Here is a 25,413-nt window from a genome sequence, read left to right as displayed (position 1 = left end):
CAAGTGTGATCTCAGCAGTGAACATGGTAGGACTCAAGTGTGATCTCAGCAGTGAACATGGTAGGACTCAAGTATGATCTCAGCACATGGGAGCCTGAGGCGGGAAGGTATTTAGTTCTAGGCCAGTCTGAGCTACATAAGGCCCAGTTGCAGTTAAAAACAGGAGAAACATGAGACTTAAGTGAGATAGACTGTTAAATAGCAAAGGGTTTGTGTATTGTAAGTGCTGAAAAGATGTTAGCTACTTTTATTATCTCCATTTTACAGAGGCAGAATTTGAGCTGCCTCTAATCACATGCCTTTAATCCCACCACTCAGGAGGCACACACACACATATATGAGAGAGAAGGAAGGGAATATACAGCTTATAGATAGAGAAATGCACTGTAGCCTCCTCCTTAAGGAAAAGTCAAATGACTGACACTGAATCTGCTTTCCCTTTTGGTGGCTGATGTCTGCTTTCAGGGTTCACTTGCCAGCAGCAGACCCCACGAAACTAGCCTTGAGGATCCAAGAACCTAGGGAACTCAAGGCAGAAGGGCTTGGATTTCTTTCCCAGGCCTCCAGGGCTGTCGGCATCTAAATGAGGGCATCCTGTTGTGACAAATGACACCCTTGCTAGCTTGTGAGCACCAGAGATGGAGTTCTCACTTGGCTACTCCATGCTTCACTGCCTGGCACTGCCAGTCTAGACTGTGGAAGCCGCTACTTTGCTGGGTCTTGCTTCCAGTGGCCACAGGGCAACCAGACAGACAGCCAAATGGAGACAGAGCTGCAGTTCGGGCAGGGCATGCCACATCAGCATGGTGGCGGCCATTGCTGCCACTGCCTCTTCTTTTTAAAGAATGAAGAACTTTCTTCCTGCTCACTGACTGTCTTCCCTTACGTTTGTCTTTTAAAAGTGTGTGTGTGTGTGTGTGTGTGAGAGAGAGAGAGAGAGAGAGACAGAGAGAGAGACAGAGAGGAGTAGAGAGACAGAGACAGAGACACACAGAGACAACTTGATTGTCATTCCTCAGGAGCCTGGTTGTTTGAGACAACAGTCTCTTTCATTGGCCTAAAGCACACCAGGTCACTAGACTGGTTGGCCCAGGAGCCAGAAGGACCTGCCTACTTCTGCCTGTTTGGTGATGGGGTTTTAATATGTGCCACCATGCCCAGCTTCAAGCTTGTGGATTCTGGGAGATTCAACTTTGCTTCTCATGCTTGTGTAACAATCTGCTCACTGACTAAGCTATCATCCAGCCTTTCTGTTTGCTTTTAAAAAGGTATTTTGTATTGTCAACTCCTAGAACCATAATAGATTTAAAAAAATGTCTATCGGTGGCAAATTTATTTTCATTGCTGAATCACCTGATCCTAGTCTGAGATGAGAGGGAGGTCAAAGGGGCAGAGAGCTAGGAGAAATCCAAGCACTCTGTTTCTCTTGTTTTTGTGACTGTGTTAATCTGTAGCTTGGTCACCAAGAAGCCTAAACATCACAGAGTTGGGCTATAGATCCGTGTCACCAAACACTGCAGCGAACCAGGCTGGTTAACTGTGTTGACCAGCGAATACTAGGGCAGAATAAATAGCCGGTGTGTTTTCTTCCTTAAGTTTGCAATAAGAGAAAGAGAAAGCAATGGTGGGCAGGCAGCAGGAAGAAAACAAAACAACGTGGACTTCCGCAAGCCTTCTATTTGTGGCAGAGTGGAAATAATTGTGGCTGCCACCAAAGGTCTGGAGTGAGCCCCAATACAAGGCAGAAGGCAGGCTGGCTAAACAAGCTTCAAAGTGAGCCCAAGAGCACATGCCAGCCCTGCCCTTCTGATGTTTCTGTGTTGCTTTTCTTATCTCTATCGAGACTTTCTTTTCTTCTCCCCCCCCTTTTTTTTCTTTTTGCTACTAGCAAATTTATTTTCTTTTAAACCACTTTATTTTTTTAGCTATTTCTCCCACCTTTCACAAACCAAAAAACTGTCCTTTGTGAAATCAGAGTATTTGTTTAAGCTCTGACACTGGGAGAAAGACACTATGTTGGATACTAGTGGAGTGGATTTACTGCTTGTGTACCTCTCCCTCCCTCCCTCCCCCCCCTCCCCACACACACTCCTTTTCTTTGTTTCTTTCTTAAAGGCAAAGGAGATTGGAAGAAGAAAAACAAATACTTCTGGCAGAATTTCCGAAAGAACCAAAAAGGAATAATGAGACAGACTTCCAAAGGTACAGTGATGTGGCCTTGGACCGTGGGTCCTGTGACTTCCTGAGACTCAGAAGCCCCATCCCTGATCTAAATGGATGTGCCCCCCCCCAACTCCCTCTTGCAATGTAGGCTTAACTCATTGCTTATAACTGTGAAATAGTCAACTTTTCCGACATTCCTTTCATGACTTCAAGATTTTGACCCCATGAATTTCTTGAACTTGAAGAGAACATAACTAGACTAGCTAGTGGTCTTCTGACACCAGGGACCAAGTCTGCAAATGTCCCCCTCACACCAGCCACCCTGCTTTTTTCTCGTAAACTTGCCAAGCACTGACCCCACCAGGTCAAGGGAATCTTTGCTTTGTTTGTTAGTTTTGGACCCTCCAGCGCACACCCCCTACTTGGAGCCTTCGCATTCTTCTGACCCTTTTTGCTCTGTGACAGAGACAGTTATGGGGTTGTTGCCCCTGGAAACCCTCTCTGGGTCTGACAGCATGAGAATTTAGCTGGCCTCTGTTGAAGGGAGTTCTTCCCTTTCTCCAGGCCTCGCCTTTGCTTTTGTTTACATAGCAAATAAATATGTCGTGCCCAGGAGCCTGGGTTCAGTAATTTACACTTCTTCCAGAATTCAAAGGAAACCAGGACACATTGACTTCCACATTCCTGTCTGTCTGTCTGTCTGTCTGAAAGGAGTTATCAATAAATGAACATGTTGTGCCGTCCACCCCTGACACTCTTTCCCTTTTACACAATGGCATGACCTCTCCTGGCCGGAAGTCTCCCCAGCCACTCCCACGCAGACACCAGAGACTTGGCCGTGGACTTTAGCTTCCACTCTGCACACCTGAGTTTTCAGTCGCCTCTCAAGTGTCTGTTGTTAGTTGTCCCACTTTGAGGCAGTTATTTTTCAACAAACTCCAGGCTTTCCATTTTGGTTAGAGACCCAGCATCCTCTGTGCTTCCAAATAGACTTTGTATTCTGACAAAGCATTACTTGGAAAGCTGTGGAGAAAGAAGGCAGTGAAGAGAGGGGGCAGGGCCTAGAGAGAGGGCTCAGTGGTTAAGAGCACTTGCTGCTCTTCCACAGGACCAGAGTATGATTCCCAGTTCTTATGGCAGGACAGCTGAAGCTGTGTATAACTCCAGCGCCAGGGGAATCTGATGCCCCTTTTCTGCCCTTTGTGAGGGTCCACATATGCCATTCACTACTTATACAGAAACATGCATACAGACATTAAGAAGTCAGGTAGGTAGAGAGAGAAGGGGGTGGGTGCAGGCAGACAGGTAAGATAGATGATAGGTAGATAGATAATACGTAGATGATAGATGGATAGATAGGTAGGTAGGTAGGTAAGATAGATAGATAGATAGATAGATAGATAGATAGATAGATAGATAGATAGATAGATAGAGTCAGCAGTTCATATGTGTACTAGCCTGTCACTAAGCTCTTTCCCACATGCTAACCAAAAATACAACTGGCCAATGGAGCTCAAGAGGAATGATAGCTCACATTATCTGCCGTGTGGGAAAAGGCTTTTTAGAAGGACTCCGTGGGAACTTCTTTTCCTCTGTAGTTCTGGTGGTCTTCTACTCTGAATTAGACGGTGTCTACCTGTCACAGTCTGCAGGCCCACGTGACTGCAGTATTTCCAGATGCAGGTGGCTGTAGCCCCTGCCCTCCACGAGGCTGACATGCTTAGCATTCGGCTTGCTTTATGTGTCTCTTCTGTGAGAACGGTAGAGGAAGGCAGTTGAATCAGGCTCAGCAGGCTTGGTTCTGTGGCTTGTCTTCCTGTGTTCCCACACAGATAGGTGTCCTTCTTCCTCGTTCTTATTTCACCTGGTAAACTACTAACCCAAAGAAGCCTTGTAATGCCTGTCTGACCCAGTCGAGTGTTTAATGAGATTCCTAACTCAACAGTCATTTGGGAGGGTTGCTTCTGTGGTAACTCACAGATGGTCTTTGCAAGCACTTCCCAAAGAGATGCGCTTTGGCTCTCAGACAAGCAGCTTAGCTCTACATCCCTCTGATCCAGCCATAGCACGCAAGGTCGACAGGGTACCCGAGAAACATCCCTCCCTCACCCAAACTGAGGGGCTTCCAGGCTGGAGGGCTGCTTGGTTCCTCATTTGTGTTTGTCTTTTTTAATCCCCAGGAGAAGATGTGGGCTATGTAGCCAGCGAGATTACGATGAGTGACGAGGAGCGGATCCAGCTGATGATGATGGTCAAGGAGAAGATGATCACCATTGAAGAAGCGCTCGCCAGGGTAAGAGTGCAGGCACTCAGCTTTACCTGTGAGTGCCGGCTAAAACACGTGTGGGGGCATCCGAGGGGGCAGGAACCTAATAGCTGCAGTGCGCATGTGCGTGTGTGCACAAGTGCGCCTCTGAGCATCAAAGTCCCCAAGTATCCCTCTCTGGTTCCCTTCCTTGTGTGTGCCCCAGCATTGGGGGAAAGTCCAGCAGGCTCCCCAGAAAATGCATGTAAGAGGAGTCCACCTATATGTATTTTCCTTGTGGTGAGTAGGTTTGCTTGCTTCCTGGGGAGTCGGGGAGGCCCCTGTTCAAATAGCAAAATCTGTCATCAGAATGCAGATGTACACGGCCATCTCGAGGCACCTGTGTTTGGCATGAGGGCCATGTAGGATGACATTTGCTTGTTTCCTTGGAGTAAGGAAACCATTTGTAGACTCTGTAGACCATTTAAAAGGGCCTCAGGATAGTCTCACACAGACAGCCGGGAAAGAAAGGAATACCTTCAAACTTGGAGTAAAAAACGGAGGGGAAAAATGAGCTCCTAATTTTAGCAGCTAGATAGAAGTTAGAGGATAGCCTAAGGTGGCCAAGCTTTACGCAACTGAGTGTGAGCTTTCAGAGCTGCCTGCTGCCTGGCTGCCACTGGCTTGGTGACCTTTGCCCCGTCTCTTGTACAGCCATAGAGTTCACAAAACTCTCCATTCAGGATTCTGTCTTTTTAATTCATCTCTCTCTCTCTCTCTCCATATACATATATATATTCTTTTTTTCAAGACAGGGTTTCTCTGTTTAGCCTTGGCTGTCCTGGAACTCACTTTGTAGACCAGGCTGGCCTTGAACTCAGAAATCCGCCTGCCTCTGCCTCCCAAGTGCTGGGATTAAAGGCGTCCGCCACCACTGCCCAGCAATTCTGTCTTTTTTAGATGTCAAGAGATAGCTTAAGATAGCTTATAGATGATTTCTATATTAGCCGAATGATTCTGTCCAAGAAAATGTCAAACGTTTTCTAGGAGTTTTGTGGTAGACACGTGCTTTGGGCTTTAAGGAAGTCACTCTTGTTTGTTAGAGAAGATTAAAGGGTTATGAGGGTCTAGTTGGTGGTTTCTGAACACTACAGTTAGCAAGTGCTAATTTTAAGCACACGAGTAACTGTTGGCAATTATGTCCGGGTCTTCATGGACTAGAAAGTTCCATGACATACTAGGAAGGTATGAAGCATTCATTTATTTGGGTGATTGTACATTTGTGTGGGTGGAATATTAGGCTAACACAGGGAATACACTCACACGCCAAGCCTTGGCTAGAGCTAAAGCCTTGCTTATTCTCTCACAGGGAAACTCAGTCAACACAATGGGCCTGTGTCATAGAAAACATATATTGTTAGTTTTAAGGGAAAAATAACAAAGGAAGGTTAAATGCTTTTGAAAAGCGAGCAAGTTTCATGTAGCAAAGCTGGGTAGAGGCTCTTTCAGAGCGCCATGTTTGAGACGGTCCAGGGGTGTTTGTATATAACATCGGGGAGCTGTACTCTGTACTCAGAATTGCTGCACTCAGTACTCAGAATAATTTCAACTTTCTGGATAGCGTCTGGGCAAGGTGAGAGCCCATAACCATGGCACCGCAGTCTTACTTTCTTGAAAATGTAACTCTTCAAACCAAAGCTGCTACCCATACCATGACCTAATTACTAAATTGCACATTTACCCATCTGACAACACGCGCCTGCTCCTGAGCTATGTCTGTGTGAGTCAGAAATAAAGTCCCCGGGAGCTCAAACGGCGTGCCAGCTCAGTTGCCCGGCTAGGAATTTGTTTCCTAGTGGTACTTGAAGATGAAGCTGAGTTAGTGACTCCTGGTAGGAGGGGATAAGATTGGGTGTAGGGATAGAGTAGAGAAGAGGTCCGGACAAAACTGACATTTTTATAAGGATCCCTTGTAAAAACCTGGCATTTCGTCCCAAGCATGCAGGGCGGGGATAGCGTTTCAGAAAGCAACATATATCCAGATGGAAGGATCAGCCCAGTAGACAGAACATGAGCGTACCATAAAGATGAGGACAGTGTATATGTCCCTGGTGATACGTGTATGATTAAAATGATTAGTGTCACTAACAGCAGGAGCTTCGGGCCATATGCTTTTAATGTGAGCTGTGCGCTTACCTGAAGCCACGGGGTGGTAGTCACGGTGCTGTAGCTCTCCTGCATCAGCTCGATTGTGGGAGGGAGCTTCTAACAAGGGTTCAGTGTATCCCCTGTTGTCCCAGAGGAGAGGATGAGATGGGGGTGGGGGGGTGGTCAGTGACCTGTCCCAGAAGCAGTGCTGTCTTCCTCCTCCTCCTCTCCCAGGCAGAGGGAAAAGAGATATTCAAGGCCATGTGTGTTTTGGATGGTGACTTTCTGCGTCCCACAGATCCAGTGGAGGAGCTCTGCAGTAATCCCTCGCTCTCAGGCTGTTTCTCTCTTTAACTTTCTTGCTTCATGGACCACAGTTTGATCAATGTCTTCATTTGGATCTGAAGACTAAATTACAAGGCGGTGTGACAGCGGTAACAGCCTAGGTGTCTGAAGAGCTTGGGGCTGCTCTGCTGTGCTTACACAAACCTCCCTGGACTGGCTCGCACTCAGCATTCGGAAAGAGCCCCTACTCGGTTTTGTCGTATTTGCTCCGTTTTCTGTGACATTTCCTTTCCTTTCTGTGTTCGTTTTGCTTTTTCCTATCGTTTAAACACAGACTTTCTAAACCTACGTGTTCAGCAGCTTTGGAAGGTGTTCTGTTTGTTTGTCTGTTTCTTGTCTTTGTTATTCTGTCCCTGTGTTCAAAGTCCCTAGCGAGCTATTTCATATTAATTAGGTGATAAAATTAACAGACAAACGGGCCATAGCCTTGAATGAAACAGGCCAGCCTCCTGGTGCCTCTACGGCTCTGTGCTGGGAAGACAGCCACACCCCTCCATGCCCAGCTTGTGCAAAGCTGGGGAGTTGAACCCAGGGATTCCTGCAGGCAAGGCAAGTGCTCTACTATTTGAGCAACATCCCTAGCCCTGCCCTGACATTTCTAAAAGTTGGTTTAAGGCATTCTCCCTTTGACATTTGGATGTCGCTGGCCTCTTCCACTGTCCTCTGAGAGGAAGGACTCGCTTTGGGATGTATACATGTGGACCTATAGAAAGTTCCGGGTTTCAGGCTTATGGACAAAACAAGTTTTAGTGTTGGAGGAAGAAAATCAGGTTCCTTTTGGAGCAGCATACTGAGAGTCTGTTGTGTCTGTTGCTCTGATTTAAAACCTGAAGGTAGGGTAGCCACCCTGCTTGTGGCTCTGGAAGGCTTAGCTTTGGCTAGGCCTGGGTCTCTGTCACCAGTGTGGGGAAGTTCTTTGTGATTTCTGCTGTGGAGTCCATGAGCTTTATTGTGCTTCAGTCTCTCATGTGTTCTTGCTACAGCTGAAGGAATATGAGGCCCAGCACCGTCAGTCAACCACCTTGGACCCCGCAGACTGGCCTGATGGCTCCTACCCGACACTGGATGGCTCCTCCACCTGCAACGTGAGTCCACATCCCGGGGGTGTCTTGACCATTGTGCTAATCGGGGTCAGCCTGAGCTGGCCCAACCTTTGTGTTTCTTTCTAAGGTCTCTTTCCATAGACCTCTCCTTCTGGTACTTCTCGGCTGAGTTGGAATCCTGCCAATCAGGCTGACTTTCTTGGGATTTGTTTGTAAATAGCAAGCAGCACTCCCACATTAACTGTCTTTTAGCGTTCAGTTCGGCTTAAGTAAGTGCGTTCACATGGTGGACCATAGTCCACTCCCAGAGGCTTCATGTCTTCCCACACAGAAATGTCTTCCATACGCATCCATTGCTTATGGCAACCACTGCTGTACTTTTGTCTCTTAAAAGCAGAATTGCTCCACGTTAGTGTTTGTCCGTCCTGTTGTCTGTTGTATATTAGCACCACAATATCTATTGCAGATTCTTATTTAGTTTACCCATGCATCTGTTGATAGGCACAGTTTATAGGGCGGAGCCACCCTTTTAGTCTTGTGAACAGTGTTGATAAGATCCCTCGGGCTACACTGTGTGCTTTCTGTGGAGTTAGGTAGTGGTCTATGGAGTTAAATATATGTCTAAAGACTCAGAATAACTAAGAATTCTGCACTTAACTTTCTGACAACTTCTGTCTGTTTTCTACAGTAACTGTAAACCATACTGTCTACAGAGTACAGGCGTTCCAAATTCTTTCTCACCAACACTTTTTATTTTTATTTTTTCTAATTTCTTGACAATAGCTGTGTAATGGGATTCCTTTGCATTTCTGCTTTGCATTTCCCTAATAATTGAGTATCAAAGTTGAACATCTTTTCATGGGATTGTCGGCCTTTGGTGCGTCTTTGGGGAAAGGTTTATTCAAGTGCTTGGCACTCGTGACCTATGACCTGTTTTGTTTTCTTAAATGTAACAGCAACAATAACAACAAAAACCTGTTATTTTCTCCCATCCTATGGGTGGCTTTTTTATTATGTTGATGGTAATCTTTATACTGACGTTCTTAATTTCAAAAATCCGTTCTCGTCCTTTTTTCCCATTGCTCATGATTTGGGTGTTATATCCATGCCATCATTGCCAAAACAATGTGGAGGTGGTGACAATGATATCACCCATCTTCTGCTAGTGGTTTTGTAGATTTTTTAGCACTTACCGCTTTTAAAATTTTTTTTATTCACATTAATTTAAAAACTCATCTGTTTGTGGATATCCAGTTTTCCAAGATCTCTTTGCTGACATTTTCCCATTAAATGGAGTTGGCATTCTTTTTGAGAATTAAGTGACCATCCTTGTGTGGGCTGCTTCTTGTATGATCTGTCCTTTTACTGGCATCTGACTGCTTACTGTGCCTTTGCAGTAAGGCTTGAACTTGTAAAATGCGACTCTTCCAATTTTGTTGGCCCCTTTAAATTACTTATATTATAAAGTTATGTGTTTGTGTCTTTGTGCATATGCACATGTGCATGTAGTGCTCATGGAGGCCAGATGAGGGCGCTGCGTCACTCGGAACTGGAGTTACAGGCAGTTGTGAGCCACCAGACTCCATGTTGGGAATGGAATCTGGTTCCTCTGCAAGAACCAAAAGCTCTCTTAAGCCCCGAGTCACCTTTCCTGCCCCCTTTATTTACTTTTAAAAACTTGATTTAACTATTTGAAATCCCTTGAGATTCCATATGAATTTTAGGGTGGATTTTTCTATTTATACAAAAGTTGCCATTAAGACTCTCATTGAAATGGCACCCTATCTGAGGACATCTTTTTAGTTTCTGTCAGGAATATTTTTCAGGTTTCGGTGTGAAAGCTTTGCATTTTTCATTATGTCTATTCCTATATGGTTTCATTATTTTTAGTGTTTGTAAATAGAATCATTCTTTTAATTCTCTCAGTTTGTTACAAAGTATACAGTCTAGCTTTATCTCAGTGTGTTGGGCTTGTCACCTTACCGGTAGCCTTGCTGGTTTAGTGTGTTTCCTCTGATCGTGTGCACATGTCCATGCCCCTGTGTGATTTGATGGTTTTCTCCGAATAAGATCGTTTTACCCACAGATAGACATTCTGACTTCTTTCCCCACCAAAATGCCATTAAATGGTTCAGACTGTCTGAATATGACCAAAAATGGTACCCTTTCAACTAGGAATTTCATGATGGTTGCAGGAATTGGAATCTAGACTTTTTCCGCACAGTGCCATCTGCAAACACGATATGGAGCAAGAATGGAGGGAGTTCCCGTGTCTCAGACTGTGTAGAGTTTTGTTTGCTAGGTCTTCTCCTTCCAGGTTGTTGGAAGCCACTCTTTCCCCATGACCCCCATAGGTTCCTGTCTATGCCTACATAGGCAGTCTGTCTGACACAAACTTCTTCTCTTTTTCAGCCACGTTGCATAAAAAGCCGATGCTTCCTTATTTTGTATAGCACAGACTCCATGCTTGCTCTGGCATCCAGGGCCCCGTGAGATCTGGCCTTGGTCATCTTTCTGATCCCATCTTTTACTCCCACGGACAGTACCCTTCATTCCAGCCACACCAGTCCCCATACCCATTGCCGAACAAACCCCGGACTTTTCACATTTCCCATTTTTAACCCCCACAATTTTTCTGCCCAGAACATGTCCTCCACTTCCCCCCTGCTGAAAATATGTGCATTCTTCACGGTGAAGCCCAGTTCTTAACTTCCTCTATAAAACCTCGCTTAGCCTCCCATAGCACATTTATTGCTTCCTATTTTATGCTTTTGTTGAGCCAGATTTAATACAACAACCCTCGGCTTTTATCCCCAAGTATGAGAAATAATTGTACCTCTCTTGGGCTCCTTGAGCAAGGCAGACATGCTGTGTTCTTTCCCTCTATGGGGAGTGCCTAGACCAGTGTCCAGCTCACTTAAGCAAAGCGTTACCCAGTATCCATCCTCCTTCCTCCTCTAGGAGCATGTGTGGGACTCTTGCAACTACAGATTAATCCTAACTTTGCTTTGTGTCTAAGCAATGAATGGTACTATATCAGAAGTAAATAACCCTTTTCACTCCCTTCTTGTTCCCGGTTCCCAAAACAAACACCAGATTTCCATTGCAGCTGAAGGACTGTGCATTTTAAAGCCATGCCAGACTTGCTGAGAGACCAAAATGGTAGCATATATAATAATAAATATGTCGCAGGCTAGCAAGCCTTGGGTCCTGAGACTATGGAGTCATTGAAGAACCATGTCCGTAGTTTTGAATATGACCCTAGCTCTCTCATCCCAAATCCACAAGACTAATAATAAAGAAATAACCCAAATGAATCATGAAGAGTTAACACAGGGATTAAAGAAGGATGTGATTCACTCAAATTGCAAGAGAAGACAAAGCCTGGCCTGTCCATAGTGCATCCTTTAGTGTCAAGCCCTCTGTGTACTGTCCTGATCAGTGGTGCCTGACTCAGGGGCAAGGTTGACTTGTTCATTCAGAGAAACAAGGTCAGTGTAACACTTCACACACTTAGTCTACAAGCAGCTAGCTAGTCATCTCTCATCTAGGAAATATATGCTAAGATGTGTATGGAGGCTTGCTTTGAAGCAGGCCTAGTACTAGCAAAGGTGACTAAGAAAGAGAGGCAGGCCCTGCAGGGAAAGAGCTCACACGTTTAGTGTAGATGTTAAAATCATACTCATTTGCACATATAAATTCAGAGTTCCAGGTACACAATTCTATTAGTAACCTCTCACCACACTGTCTCTTTCTGCATGTCGCCCAAATAGCTGCAGTCGGTCACAGTCCAGTAAAGTGTCAGGAATTCTTACATTCCCTTCAAATATAGCACGCTCTTCCCAAACTCTAAAGAATGACTTCTGCTTGTGGGGTGAGGTGCGGATGATGACCAAGGGATATTTACTAATGGACTGAGTTTACTAAAGTGAGTTATTTACTGCGTATTTTGCCAGTTGACTTTCTGTGCACTCCCATAACCACTTAGTCATGGTGCGTGCACAGAGCTGCACCCAACAAGCGCTTCCTGAAGTTTGCTTGAACTTGATTAAGGCTTCCCTGTGTTTTGAGGGAGACTGAGTTCAAACATTCCCTCAGTTCTGAACTATTCCATCATTATTCCGCAATTGCCTCCTTCTCAGGGCTCAGATAATGTCTACTGTGATGATTCCCCGCCATCCCAAGTTAGGCAGACTTCACTTTTCTATTGATTCCTTTCTATGAGATGTAAATAGCTCACTGGTCATAGTTGGGAATGCCCAGACCTTGAAAGGCCCAGTGATCATAAGGCCTTTGTCACCAGACCTCAATGCCTGTATTGACGCCTGGCATGCCTTGGGATGTCATTTGCACTGATTTCATAGGCTCCCTGCCCTCATAGCTGACATTAGATAATTGCGAGTTGCTTCATAGTAAATCCATGTGTGCATTCCTAGTTCCTAAGAGTTTAAAGTGCTAAAGATAGTTACCAGGGGAAGTGAAAAATAGCCTCCTCCTTGCCAAAGGAGCATCTGTTCTGTGCTGGATTCCGTTAATAATGAACTTCTGTTGTCCATGATGGAGTATTTAGAAGGGGCTCTGGATAAGAATTTAATTTTATTCCTCCTTAAATAGCTGACTGTTTGCTTAAGTATTTTCCTTTTAATTGATTGTAGCACTTTGTTGTTGTTTGCCTCCTGCCAGGCAGAAGGTTATAGGGACTGTCAGGAGGAGCTGTCAGGTTTGTGGCTTCAGGATCAGTTTACCTTCTGGTCTAGAACACATTTAAGGGGCTGGAGAAATGGCTCAGCCGTTAAGAGCCCTCTCCTAGAGGCTCCAAGTTCAGTTTCTAGCACTGGCATCCAGTTAGTGGTTACTGCCTGTAGCATCAGCTCCTGGGCATCTGATGCCCTCTGCTGGCCTCTGCAGGTATGCACAATCACCACACACACACATACACACACACACACACACACACACACACACACACTCACACACTCTGCAGGTATGCACAGTCTTGTAGTTATTATGCCATAAGTCTTAGTAAATAGTTTTATATTTTCACAGAGGTAATGGACAAGAGCTGATGAATTGTGTCTGGTGTTTTAACATTAGTGAAAGTGCTTGAACGGAAATTAGTGATAAAGCAGATGGGCTCATGGAGTATTGCAAACCTCTTGGAGTGTGACAAACCTGTACTGGATAATCTTCACACCTTGTAAAGTGTTCTAGAAAAAGTTGGAATCTTGTGTCCAAGGCCGAGCTTCTTTGAGAGGATAAAGACATTCTTGTGGAGTATGTTTGTGAAGCCAGTTGTTTTGTGAAGCAGATCGCCCTGTCATGTAACACATTCAGGTTTGTGGAGGTTTAGCGTATGAGTCTGGAGAGATATCTTTGTAAGGGAAAATTACCGTGCACTACGAGGGCGTTATAGTTCCTCACATCCGGGAACTCCTCTCTTTCTAGCCTTTCATTCCAACTATAAATATGACTGCTAACCTGGTCTGAGGTTCAGGGGAGCCATGTGGGTGGACCATTTCCAAAATTTGAGTAACAAAATGTTATGTGGTCTTTTCCAAAGACGCTATTTTTAAGTGTTGATGGAAGTGTTCAAGGAAGGTCGGCACTAAAATATGCCCTCAGTATGTTATGATTGGGGTAGAAGCTGTTAAAGCGTCAGAAATGTTCTCAAATTATAAACTGTAGACGTTCAGTGGCTGGGTTTTGCTCAGGAGGTTTTGTTACTATTTCTGTATGTAGCACTAAGGATAGAACTCACGGCCTTGCGCATACTAGACAAAACACCCTGTCCTGTATCATGTTGGCAGCCCAGGATGTAGGCTTTTCAAAGTCACTTCATGTGCCCCATTAACAGGCATTGTCTGCAAGCCAGAGAAGTCAAGTTTGCTGTTCCTCTAGGGGAGGTCTGCACTACAGCTTTCTAGAACATCATCACTAGCTATTCTGGTAGAGTTTGCCGAAAGCTACAGAGCACACCACACAGGTGCTTGATACTAGTTCTGGTAGCAGATGGCCTATGGCATCATGGAAAAGATACAGTCTACAACTGGCATGTCCTGAGTCGGTTTCATCTTCACACTTTGGTTCCCCCATCATTTCTGCGTATATGGTGCCCCTCTTAGAGTCTAGAGTCTGCCATTCTGCATCGAACTTTTCTCCTCCTCTTCCTCTTCTTATTAGTTTATTTTTTCTTTTCTGAGATGGGGATCTATGTTGCCCTGGTACATGCTGACTTCCTGAGATCAAGCAATCCTCCTGCCCCAGCTCCCAAGTATCTTTGATAACAGCTGTGTACCCTTATGCCCAACTTCTAACTGGACTACTTTTAATGTGTTTATTGAATATGCTTATTTTAACATAGAGAACTAATACCTATAAGTTAACATTTGTCAGAAATGTGATTTTCATATTCAAAAATATTCAAAGAAAATCATGAACCAAATTGGCATCATCATATGGGGAGATAACTCTGGACAGCATGTGAATTTACAAAATTTAAATAATCCTCAGTTGAAAAATATATGGTTTTTACATTTTTACCAATTTGGATGGTAACGAATATTTATTGGGCACATAAATGATGCATTAATATTACAGCATCAGAGCTGCCAGTCCAGGACCCATTTTCTCCAAGAAAACGGCTGGCCTTGTTTCCACTGTCTTCTCTTATATTGTTTTGCTCTAAGAGGAGGGCATCTACGAGAGGCTAGATTCCAGGAGTACACTAACTCGGGCGACTGAGTGAGTGTGGGTTTTCTATAATATCCCCTGTTTGCCTTTGTACTTTCTGCTACAGGAACTTTTGTGTAACTCAGCTTCATCCCAGATAGGTTCAAATTAGCAAGATGGTTTTTACCTTGTGGCTAGGCAATGGCTCTAAGGTTGAAGCTTTAATGTTATGCTAGCTGGACTTGACCATGAGGTAACTGGACCTATGCTTCGGTTCTCAATTTCACACACAAAACATGAATGTGCCCAGTTCACTTGTAAGGTGAAGAGGAAGAAAGAGAAAGGCATCCCAGCAATAGTTATCAGAGGGCATTTATATCCCAGCTCCGGTAGGCATTCCCCTTTCTTTAAGTGCTGGGGATTGAGCCGTGGGCCTTACACGCACTGGACAAGCACGCTACCGTGCACACTACTCCCAGCTTAGCAGTTCTGCACACCTTGATGAGTTCCACTGGACCTCGATAATTAGCCCTTTTCCAAATGTCTCTGAATGATTGAGAGAGAGAGAGAGAGAGAGAGAGAGAGAGAGAGAGAGAGAGAGAGAGAGAGAAGAGGGAGAAACAAAAACTGGTTACTGATTCTGGTCTTTTAATACACCCTCAAAGCTTTTAGAAGATCTTTCTGCCTTTTACGAGTATTTGAGTAGATTTCGTTTTGTTTAACTGAGTGATACACTATAGGAAGCAACAGTGCCCTGTATTTTATCAGTGGCTTTGGAACTAAAGTAACAGCAAAATAGAACCTTTCAAATTCATGTTGTAAACGGAATCACTCCCTGGGTTTCAAGTTTACTATGACATGTGAGACAAGAGACAATGGGAAAACAGGCACATGAAGTATTTTATTTATTTATTCATTTGTTTGTTTGCTGAGAGAGAGAGAGAGAGAGAGAGAGAGAGAGAGAGAGAGAGAGAGAGAACAAATGTATACAGTGCTTTGGTGGATGTGCACATGTTAGGAATTGATTCTTGACCTTTCCCATGTGAGCAATGCCTCTCTTATCTGTGCTGCTACACTGTGCAGCACTCCAGGCTTGTGGCCACAGTGCTTCCAGGTCATTCTCCCATCTCTGCCTCCCATCTTGCAACTTGCCACCTCTGCCTGGTTTGTTCTTGTTTGTTTGTTTGTTTGTTTGTTTGTTTTGTAGGCCATGAACATTGATCTCAGATCCTCAGGTTTGTGTGAGATTTATATTTACTGGCTGACCTGTCTTCCTAGCCCCACAGTGAGAGGGTTTGTGAGAATTAAGAATTTGCCCCAAATTCCAAGTGGTTTAAAGGTGGTGGTGGGGGCTGCTGAGGTGACTTCCTGTTGTTCATTTCCCCACTTCCTGGTCTTTACTCAGCACTGTCCCCTCCCATTCCCAGCCTTCTCCCTGGGACCAGGGCCAAAGTCTGAGGCATGTGTTTCACGAGTCCCTTAAGATCACCATGAAGAAATCAAGTTAGACAAGAAGGAGGTACTAGCCTCTGCAGACCTGGAAGCCAGCATTCACCCACTGTGGGTAGGAACAGGGCTGGGGAAGCGGAGATGTGAGTCAGGCATGAGGTCTGGATTCCACTACCCTGTCAGCTCTGCCTCTGGGGCAGAGCAGCCATCTTTGTGCTTCATTTTCTTCCCTAGCTCAGCCAACCCAGTGTGCCCCGTGAGTGTTAACGGCACAGAGCAATCAATCCTGATGGGTGTCGTCACCTTTAGTTACTCCGTGGGAAGATCACCCGTCCTTTCTGTCCACTGCCATCGTTGAAATGTTTGAGTCCTCCATCAAGTGCTATTTATGTCCATGCCACTGTGTGTGCATGTCAGTAGCTCAGTTGGGAAAACTTACCAATGCTTGCGGACTCGACTCTGCTCTTCTCAAACGCACACGCAGCTGACTGCCTGTAAGTGGATTCAGGCTAGGTGTGAGTGCAGCCCCACGTGTAAGGAAGGAGGAAGCAGGTAACTGCGTGGGGATGGTCTTCTAGGTGGGTGGATTTAGTATATGGTCTGGCTTTCTCGTAAGTGGAGGGAATCCTCATCCGAGGCCCAGGAATCATAACTGCAAGTTGGGTTCTCTGCAAACGAACCAGGCACACCTTTGTTTCCAATTGTTTGTGGGGACCTGCCTCAGTGTATCAAGGGCCACGTGAATACAAACAAATACTGACAGAGTGCCCAAGTATGACATATTCTGATGGTGTCTATTTCTAAAGAGATCATTTTAAACTTAAGATAGCCTTTTAATACACTTTGGTCTCTTGTTTCTTTTTTTATCAGGTTGAAATCTATAACATTAGAGATAAAGATAGCTTTTGACCTATACAAATGGAGCTTCATTTGTCCAGCCTAATATACAGCTACCAGATGAGATATGCCACATTAATTCCACTAGCTGGTTATATCCAAGTGCAGATAAAATCTAATATGGGTCAGGGTTTGGCATTTGGATTTGCAATAGCCCTTCCTCTCTCCGCTGGAGGGAGAGACTTCAGGGAGTTTGAAGATAAAGAGGATGGCCGTCATTGTCCAGTGTTATTGATTCGTCACATCTCTGCCCTTCATTAAGTCATTTGCTCCAGTGCCAAGCCTTGTTTATTGGGCCACAAGGCCTTCTTGTGGTTCATGAGCAGGATTCAGAGTCAGGATCCAAGAAGCTGGGTGCAGAGCCAGTTCATTGAAGGCACAGGCCGCCCATCGCTTGTTTATGGTGCGTTTGAACTTTGTCATCATAATTACCCATTATACCAAAACTCTCAGAACTACAGTCAGCAGCAGACAATGACACTCATTTGGAAAGCAAAAATAAATAAATAAAACCATGTGGGTCCTGGAGGTTGAACCCAGGGTTTTGAATGGGAAAGCAGTATTTAGCACAGCCAAATCCTAATTGTATAGAATAATAGCCACTGAAAATATTCCTCTGTCCTCTTCTGAGCTCCACTTCCCCTTCTCTGCGTCACACCACGCCCTCCGGGGTCCTGATGGTGTACTGTTAGTCATATAAAGCAAAGAGCATTGCATAATTGGTTCCGAAAACTATGTGATTCGTCTCCTGCCTGCCCTGTTGTCCATTTGATCCAGTGTGTAGATGAAGTAATGCCATCTTGGGCATTCCTCTAATCACCCATTGGGCAAACATTTATCAAGGCTGTGCCGTGGACCAGTTCTTTATTCCCAGTGAGTTTGTGGTTGGGATGATCCATCAGACAGATGGATTCCACGTGCCAGGCACAATGGAGGTCCATCCCCTCCCCCTGCCCCCTCCCCTCCCGCCACCTCCTTCCCAACCCTCAGAGGTTTTCCCAAGGATGGTGCCTGATACCAGATGGTTCTCCGGGTGAAAAAAGAGAAGTGGGTGTCAGGTAAGCGGGGTGGCAGGGTTCAAGGTGAAGAGCTGGAGGTTTTCAATCAGGCATAGTAGGAGAGAAATGACGTACATGGCATGGAGCTCTTTGTATTTTGACTTCTGGGGGTACACGGTGTTCTTGGTCCCCTCTTCCTAACGAGTTGATTCTGTAACTGGTTTTGGCTTTTTATTTATTTACGTCTGTTTCTTTAAAGTTGTATCATCTGTGCGTGCCATCTTTGAGGTATCATTTAATTAAATTAATGACTTAAAGTATTTAAAAAATTTTTTTTTAAATGTATGTGTTCAAATGCTTGTTTGTGCGAAAGTCTGTGCGCAGTGTGTGCCTGGTACTCAGGGAGGCCAGCAGAGGGCCTCAGAGCCCATGAAATTAGAAGTACAGATAGTTGTAAGCTGCTGCGTGGGTGCTGGGAACAAAACCTGAGTTCTCTTCAGGAGAAGTAAGTGCATTTACTCCAGCCCCTTAAACTAGTTCACACAGTGAAGCAACTGGAATTTCCATATGGCTCATGTGTGTGTGTGTGTGTGTGTGTGTGTGTGTGTGTGTGTGTGTGTGCTTGTGTGGTTGTGTGTGTGTGTGTGCATGTATTTTTTTCCCTAGTGAAGATATAAGATCAAAAACTTGCCTCCATTTTTCCAAAGTTCGTGTGCTCCCTTTTGCCATCCACTTTTCCCCCCTCTACTTGTCACATCTTGAATTTTAAGTAGCTATCATACATGTTTTCCCAACCTGATCGCACTGGGGTGACTCTAGTCACATTTTGTACTGGAGCTGATGTCAGGAATGTTATGTTTGTGTAACAGTAGCTCTCCCCTACCCCATCCCAATTCTTCCAAGATTCAGCTGAGGTCTCTCTTATGTAGTCCAGTTGTGTGGCCAATGCTGTCTCCGACTGGACAGCCCCATAAGTGACAGAATGCGGTCTCCATAGGCATCCTGGTACTGGACTCCTCCCCACCCCAGCTCTGTCACAGCTCACACCCGTTGGTTCATGCCAGCAGAGCCACCCTGTCTTTATTCAAGTCTACCATTCTAGTGAGTTCCAGAGGCTTAATATTGATTAGGCAGCTCTGTGATCAGCTGATCAGCTGTCACTCACCAATTCCCAGTTCCATGTCCACTGTTCCTGAGTCATGAAAAATCGAGTCAGGGACAGTTTGTTTTCAGAATTCAGAAGTCTCTGCTGTTTGCTAGTCTGGTTTGTTTGTTTTTAAGTTGGGGGGGGGGGACTTTGATGATTTGTCTCTTACCTTGGCCATGCAGTTTCTAAGTGTTAATGCACGAGCCTTTCTTTACTTGTTGATGGGGAAGTGTATTTTGCTGGGCTCTAACACTTTTTTGGCAGAGGAGGCTGATCATTTTTCTGATCTCTCTGAGAAGGCCATCCAATGGTTCAGTGTTCAGCAATCGTATCCTGATGGTTTTGCTAATTCGCTGATGACAAACAACCTCCTCAGAGCTAATGATCTTATCTATCTATCTATTTATCTATCTATCTATCTTTTTAAAGATAGGCATTCAGCCTGGATCCTTTAGCTTAGAACTTGCACCAAAGCTACTTCTTATTAATTCTATAGACAAAACCAAATAGATATACAGATTGTGACTTTAGGAATGGCATGGGCTCACCTGTGGGCCTGGTGGCATAGGTGGGTCTCTATACCCTCCTTCTGTGCTTACTAGATTCCTTGGGCTCTCTGTATTTCTGCATTGTCATGTGCCTAGACTAAGTTGTTAGACAACCCTGTCCTGAGAAGTCACTGTGCCTGAACCATGAGTCAGTAGCCTGAGATGCCAAAGCAATGTGACTTTGCAACACACCCAGTCTCTGAGGAGACTTAGCGCTTTGGGAATGAACACTGGACTTTCCAGTTCAAGTGTGATTGTCCCACTTGGCAGTGCTGTTCTGAGTCAGCCGTCTCCATTGGCATGGGGCTTCTTGAGAGCCTGGGGCTCTTGGGGATGTGCAGGACCAGGGGTCGGGAGAGTTTGCTAGAATCTGCAGGGTGTCTCATGTCATTGACGTTGTGTTGGGTACACCCCCCAGCCTCTCCCAAGGGAGGTCTGCTATTGTTGCTGGCTCCCTAGGTCCTTCTTGGTCCTTTCACTGTGACCTTCAGCTGCTTCAGATCAACAGCCGGTCCCCCTGACCCCTGAACGGTATGACAACATGCAGAAAAGTCACCCAAGGCTTTACCTGTGGAGAGGAAGTCAGCCGCCTTCCTCCATCCTTCCCACCCCCAGGGGAAGAAGGAAAAACATGGAGCTTGTAGCTTTGGAGTGGGTTGGCTTCTTGGGCTCAGAGTCACCCTAGGTTTGGTGGTAGGACTGTTGGGATCTGTTTTTTTCCCCTCCTCCTTTGGGAAAAAGAAGGTAGCACATTGTTTTGAGGGTGGTTAAAAGTAATTCCATGTTCTTGAGTTTAGGAAACAGAATAGAGCAAGTACACTGTAGAAGGTGACACATACTTGCGTTCCATTGGGCCGCCTATTAATTTTTAAAGTTTTTAAAATGAATTAAGTGCTGACAGTCCTTTTTCTCCGGGGGATAGTAATGTTACTTCAAATTCCCATATACTTTTTCCCCAAATAAAAGTCTCCTATAATTATCTTCTCTTCTTCCATTGCTTCCTCCTCCTTTTCCTCCTCCTCCTCTTCCCCTTTCCTCAAGCTTGGCGACAACTAGTTAATTTGGAAGCTGCCAAAGTGATTATTTCAGTGTGGCCCGGTACCTTTGGGAGGAGAATGGAATCTTATTTTTCCCCCATCTGCTGACAAAATTCTCCTAATTTCAGAGGGCAATGATGTCACTCTCTAATGAGTAAAATATTTCTTACTAAACAGATGGGTCTCCTTGCCTGACTTCTTTGTAATAGAGTAGGATGTCAGGCACAGTATGCTTCATGTCTTATGTAGCTGTTAAGATTTAAGTTGAACAGGATTGCTATGAACTCAGCGAGACTAATATTTTTCTCTTTGTAAACATAAAGATTACCATGATAACAGTGACCCAAAGGTCCCTGCCATGACCGGTCATGGCTCAGTCCTCAAGTGTTGGGAAAATTTTGAGTGTATCCAGGCAGAGCCAGAATGTAGCCCTAAGGTAGGGAGGGATCCTGAATACATCACTGCTTGGACCATGGAAGGAGACCGGACATGGTGGAGAGATGATGAAATCCAGCTCAGAGAAGGGGGAACGGAAGCTGCCATTGATTGGTGTCACATGCTCTTTATACAGTGACATCAGCTGAACTCTGCTTTATCCAACTAGATAGGCAAGCATCTGTGGTCAGAGTGGACAAGGAATTATGGTTTTGGGACCATCACAAGACTAACCTCTAGATCATGTATGAACATGGATGTGCCCTGAAACCCATAACTAGTGTTAACCAGCCACTAATACACATTTCAGTTTCCATAGCTGAGGTGCACGGACCCATGTGCAGATCTTTTCTCCATCCCAGGCTGAGGCCATCATACCTGATCTGTATTAACCATCATGCTTCAGGGCCTCCCACGAGCTTTTCCTCACTGTGCTTTCTGTCCTGTGACTTTGTAAGTTTAGAGGATGCTTCCTAGTCATGTTGATACTTCATGTTCTTCTGAGTGCCTTCAATCAGTGTGTTCACTCATTCGCTCACTCACTCATTCACTCATTCATTCATTCACTCATTCCAGTCAATAAATACCTATGTAGCATCAAGATAGATAGAAGTTTTATTTACCCAAGTAGAAAAAGAAATTGTGGCACTGGTAATGATGGGGAACATAGTTAAGACAGCACATTTCTTCAGAGCAAGTTGCAATGGGTGTCAAAAGCCTTGCAGATGTGCACATTTTAAAAAACCCTTCAATTCTAAAAGTTAATCATATGTTCAGAGAAAAAGACTGTGCTGGACATATTAATAAATTTTGTCACAGTATGCATCTAAATTGGTTTATGTTGGAGACATTCAAATGTCCAGCGACACGCACATTGCTTAAGTAAAGGATAACATACTTCTGTTGTGACAGAATGCTGTTAAATCACTAAGCTGTTGATGTACCCTATTGGAAGAGTATTTGTTGACATGGAAAAAATTTCCATGTATTCTTCTTTTAAAATTTAAGACGTATGCATGACTTAAGAAGTATCTAAAACAGTAATTCTCAACCTTCCTAATGTTGAGGCCCTTTATTTAATATAGTTCCTCACATTGTGGTGACCCCCAACCATAAAATTATTTTTCTTGCTAGTTCATAACTGTAATTTTGCTACTGTTATGAATCATAATGGAAATATCTGTGTTTTCCAATGGTGGTCTAAGGACCATTTGATCCCCAAAGTGGATGGCAACCCACAGGTTGAGAACTGTTGTTCTAAAGACAACCACAAGAGGCGCCAGAGGGAAGGAAAGCTTTTACTTCAACAAAGTAAAGCAAGAGTCAGGAATGGTTTTAGTACCCTTTGTGTCACTGGGATTATAGATCATTGTGTGTATGTGGCAGGGTGGGGGATTTGAGAGCTGTAAGTCAAAAACGCTACCAGTTTTTCTCAATATGAGGATCCGGGTCATTTCTTCCTGTGTGGTTTTGCATTTTGCAAAGTTTTAATTGCCATGTGAAATAGATAGAAAGTGTTACTCAAGTATAGCTCTCTGACCGTGACCGTGCTCCTTGCGGTGTTCAGCGAGGGACCAGATGATACAGTGATAAAGGTGGGTATGCCAAGTCTCTAATAAGTCAGTGGTTCTCAGCTTTCCTAATGCTGTGACTCTTCAAGGCAGTTCCTCATGTTGGGGTGACCCCAACCATAAAAGTATTGCATTGCTACTTCATAACTGTATTTTTGCTACTGTTAGGAATCGTAGTGTAAATATCTGGTACTCAGGAGATCTGCTATGTGACCTCTGGCAGGAGGGTCACAGCCCACAGGTTGAGAGCTGCTGCTCTGGATAAAGCTTGTCTAGGTGCTGTGCAGCCACATAAGCTAAGACAGTGAAAGGGACGGCTAGAAGGTCCCCCACTCCCCCATTGGTGGACAGAGGCGTTGTTAGATGAGTGCCTGGCAAACTCGGTGATGTGCGAGCACCCAAGAACCTGGGGCACTTGAGTTTCTCTGAGGAGGTAGAGGGTGAGAGGCAGACCCTCTGGGAGGCCCTTTCCAGAGAGCGTCTGAACAGTGTGGAGCAGAGCACACTCTTAACTGTGAGGAAGGGAAGGGCCACGCTGCTCCATGTTCCAAGGCAAGGCTTTGTGCGCACCCTGTCCTAAAACTTATCCGATAGTTCCTTAGCATTGACTTCAGGCATTCCAAATGTGAATGTGAGCCCATTTGCACACCTGCTGTGCTTAGCTAGGTTCATGTCCACTGTTAAAAAAGCTAGGCAGTACAGGGGAAGCTATGGCGAAGCTTGTGGCAGGAAAAAAAGAAAGTTTCAATTAAAAGTAGAAGAGAGGCTTCTGGGACAGCAGACTTGGAGGGGAGGGGCATGGAGTTAATGCTTTCTAGCCAAAGGAAAGGGGAGGGAAGGGAGGGAAGAGGAGCAGGTGAGGGACCCAGCAAATGGGGAAGACGGGCTGCCAGGCTGCCAACTAAATTGGAGACTCTGGGCAAAGCAGGAACTTCCCTTTGTGAGCTTTGGGTCTCAAATGTTACTCCCCCCCCATTTAAGTAAGCCCTAGACCTCCTCCCAAAAGACCTTCTGCTATTTTAAGGAGATAGAGATTGGCACTCATGGTGAGCTCTGGGCTGCCAGGTGTTTTATCTGTGTTGTGTATCTGTATCCGCCTCTAAAGACATGGATAAGGAAGACCCTCACGACGGAAGAGGCAGCTCACTGTGATTAAGGCAAACCGCACCGTGGGTTAACTCAGTGAGGTGAGCCACGGGAAGGGATCGCCGCACGTCATGGAGACTTCTTTCTTCCATTTTTTCAGCTCTGTGTTGTTTAGCCTATGTCCTGTTTCAGTAACAGCATGTGCCTGGTGCTCCCCTGGGACTCCCCAAGAATATTAAACAATCATCTTGTGACATAGTCCCCAGGCTCGCTGTTCCAGAATGCCCGAGAACACAGCTGCCCTGAAATGACGGTCGGAACAGTTTGGGAAGACAGTTTTAGAAGCCCCAGGAAAGGGGAAATCGCCTACATTTACTCTGGCTATTAAAATAGAAAGGGGTGTGGGGAAGAATGGGGAGAGAGAGAAAATGATAAATCAGGGGGAAAAACCAGAATCACAAGCTCCATGATAGTAATTTCAAAAATAGCCCTGGAAAGGTGTCCACTTTCAATCGTGACCGCTCCCCTCAGGGAGCGTTTGGAAGCCCATCTGCAGAAGCGATCTGTTTTAGAGTTCAGTCACTCGGAAGGGTTAGCCCTCTGTCCCGGATTCGCTCAGATTCTCGCGTTCTTTCTTTCTTTCTCTGGAATTCCATAGACAGTAATTAAGGAACTGAGGCCAGCAGGAGGTCAGGGAGCCTTCCTCAGTGAAAACAGGGATTGTTGGCCATGCACAGCACTCCCTTTTTTCCTTGTGGTGAATAGGAGATTTGCTTAGAGCTGATGACTTAGGCCTTTCTTACAAGTTATACAGTTAGCAAGCAGCCAGGGGATCGGGCAGCAGGCAGAGAGAGGCTAATTGAATCCAGTCAGTGTCCTGGTGCTCTTCGTCAGATGTTGGGCTGTGACTGGGAGAGCCTGCCTGATCATGTAACTACGGAGAACATGCTCGTGGGAGTGCCTGGTCCGACTCGGAGATTTCAGGGCTGATCAAGAGTGGGGTTTGCTCTTCGTGGGGAGGGGGAAGGGGCAAAAACTACCCCTTACGCCTGCTAAATGCCGAAGCCGGTAAGTTGATGAATGTTTTTGTTTGTTTGTTTGTTTGTTTGTTTTTGTGTGCAAGCAAAACTTTTCTGTTGCTCCAAGAAAAAGGCTTTCTGTTCACTTCTGCTTAGGAAGCAACTTTGTTGGCTTCTTCGGTTTCTCTAGCTCTGCATTTCTCCTCCTAGCTACTAAACCTTCCACCCCTGAGCATTGTCACCCAGCCCGGTCACCCAGCTGCCGTATGTAACTTTTGGAGAATACAAAACATGATTTTGAGACTATGAAAGAATGAGTAAGTGTGAGCTGGAGCTGCTCCGTGAGCTGTGCTGACTCTACTTAGAGCTAGACAGCATCCGGCATTGCTTCAAATAAATCTACAACTGACTGCCTTTCTTCTCATAACATTTACAATTTAATGTAATGACAGCGTGGCTGTAGAAGTTGAGGGGTGTGTGTGTGTGTGTGTGTGTGTGTGTGTGTGTGTCTTTTTTATGGACTAAGTTCAAACAAAACTGTTGTATGATCTTTCCCAAGCAAATATATTTGCAATTGAAAAATACTTCTCAGAAAGGCTTAAATATTGTATGA

General features: G+C 45.0%; 1 protein-coding gene across 4 annotated transcripts in view; it reads left to right on the top strand.

Moving 5' to 3' along the window:
* Sash1 (SAM and SH3 domain containing 1) overlaps positions 1-25,413 on the top strand; it is a 224,609-nt gene that overhangs the window by 160,042 nt on the left and 39,154 nt on the right. For 3 of the 4 annotated variants that reach the window (XM_029482360.1, XM_029482359.1, XM_021174241.2), the window contains 3 exons: positions 2,116-2,202; positions 4,344-4,456; positions 7,885-7,986. In XM_029482360.1, coding sequence (XP_029338220.1) covers positions 2,116-2,202; positions 4,344-4,456; positions 7,885-7,986 — 302 coding nt within the window. Of the gene's footprint in view, positions 1-2,115; positions 2,203-4,343; positions 4,457-7,884; positions 7,987-24,242; positions 24,850-25,413 lie in introns of those variants that run through there. The other variant, XM_021174240.2, reaches the window with a different exon arrangement.

Source organism: Mus caroli, chromosome 10 (assembly GCF_900094665.2).
Source record: "Mus caroli chromosome 10, CAROLI_EIJ_v1.1, whole genome shotgun sequence".
Lineage (NCBI taxonomy): Eukaryota > Metazoa > Chordata > Mammalia > Rodentia > Muridae > Mus > Mus caroli.
This window is presented reverse-complemented; position numbering and strand designations above follow the sequence as displayed.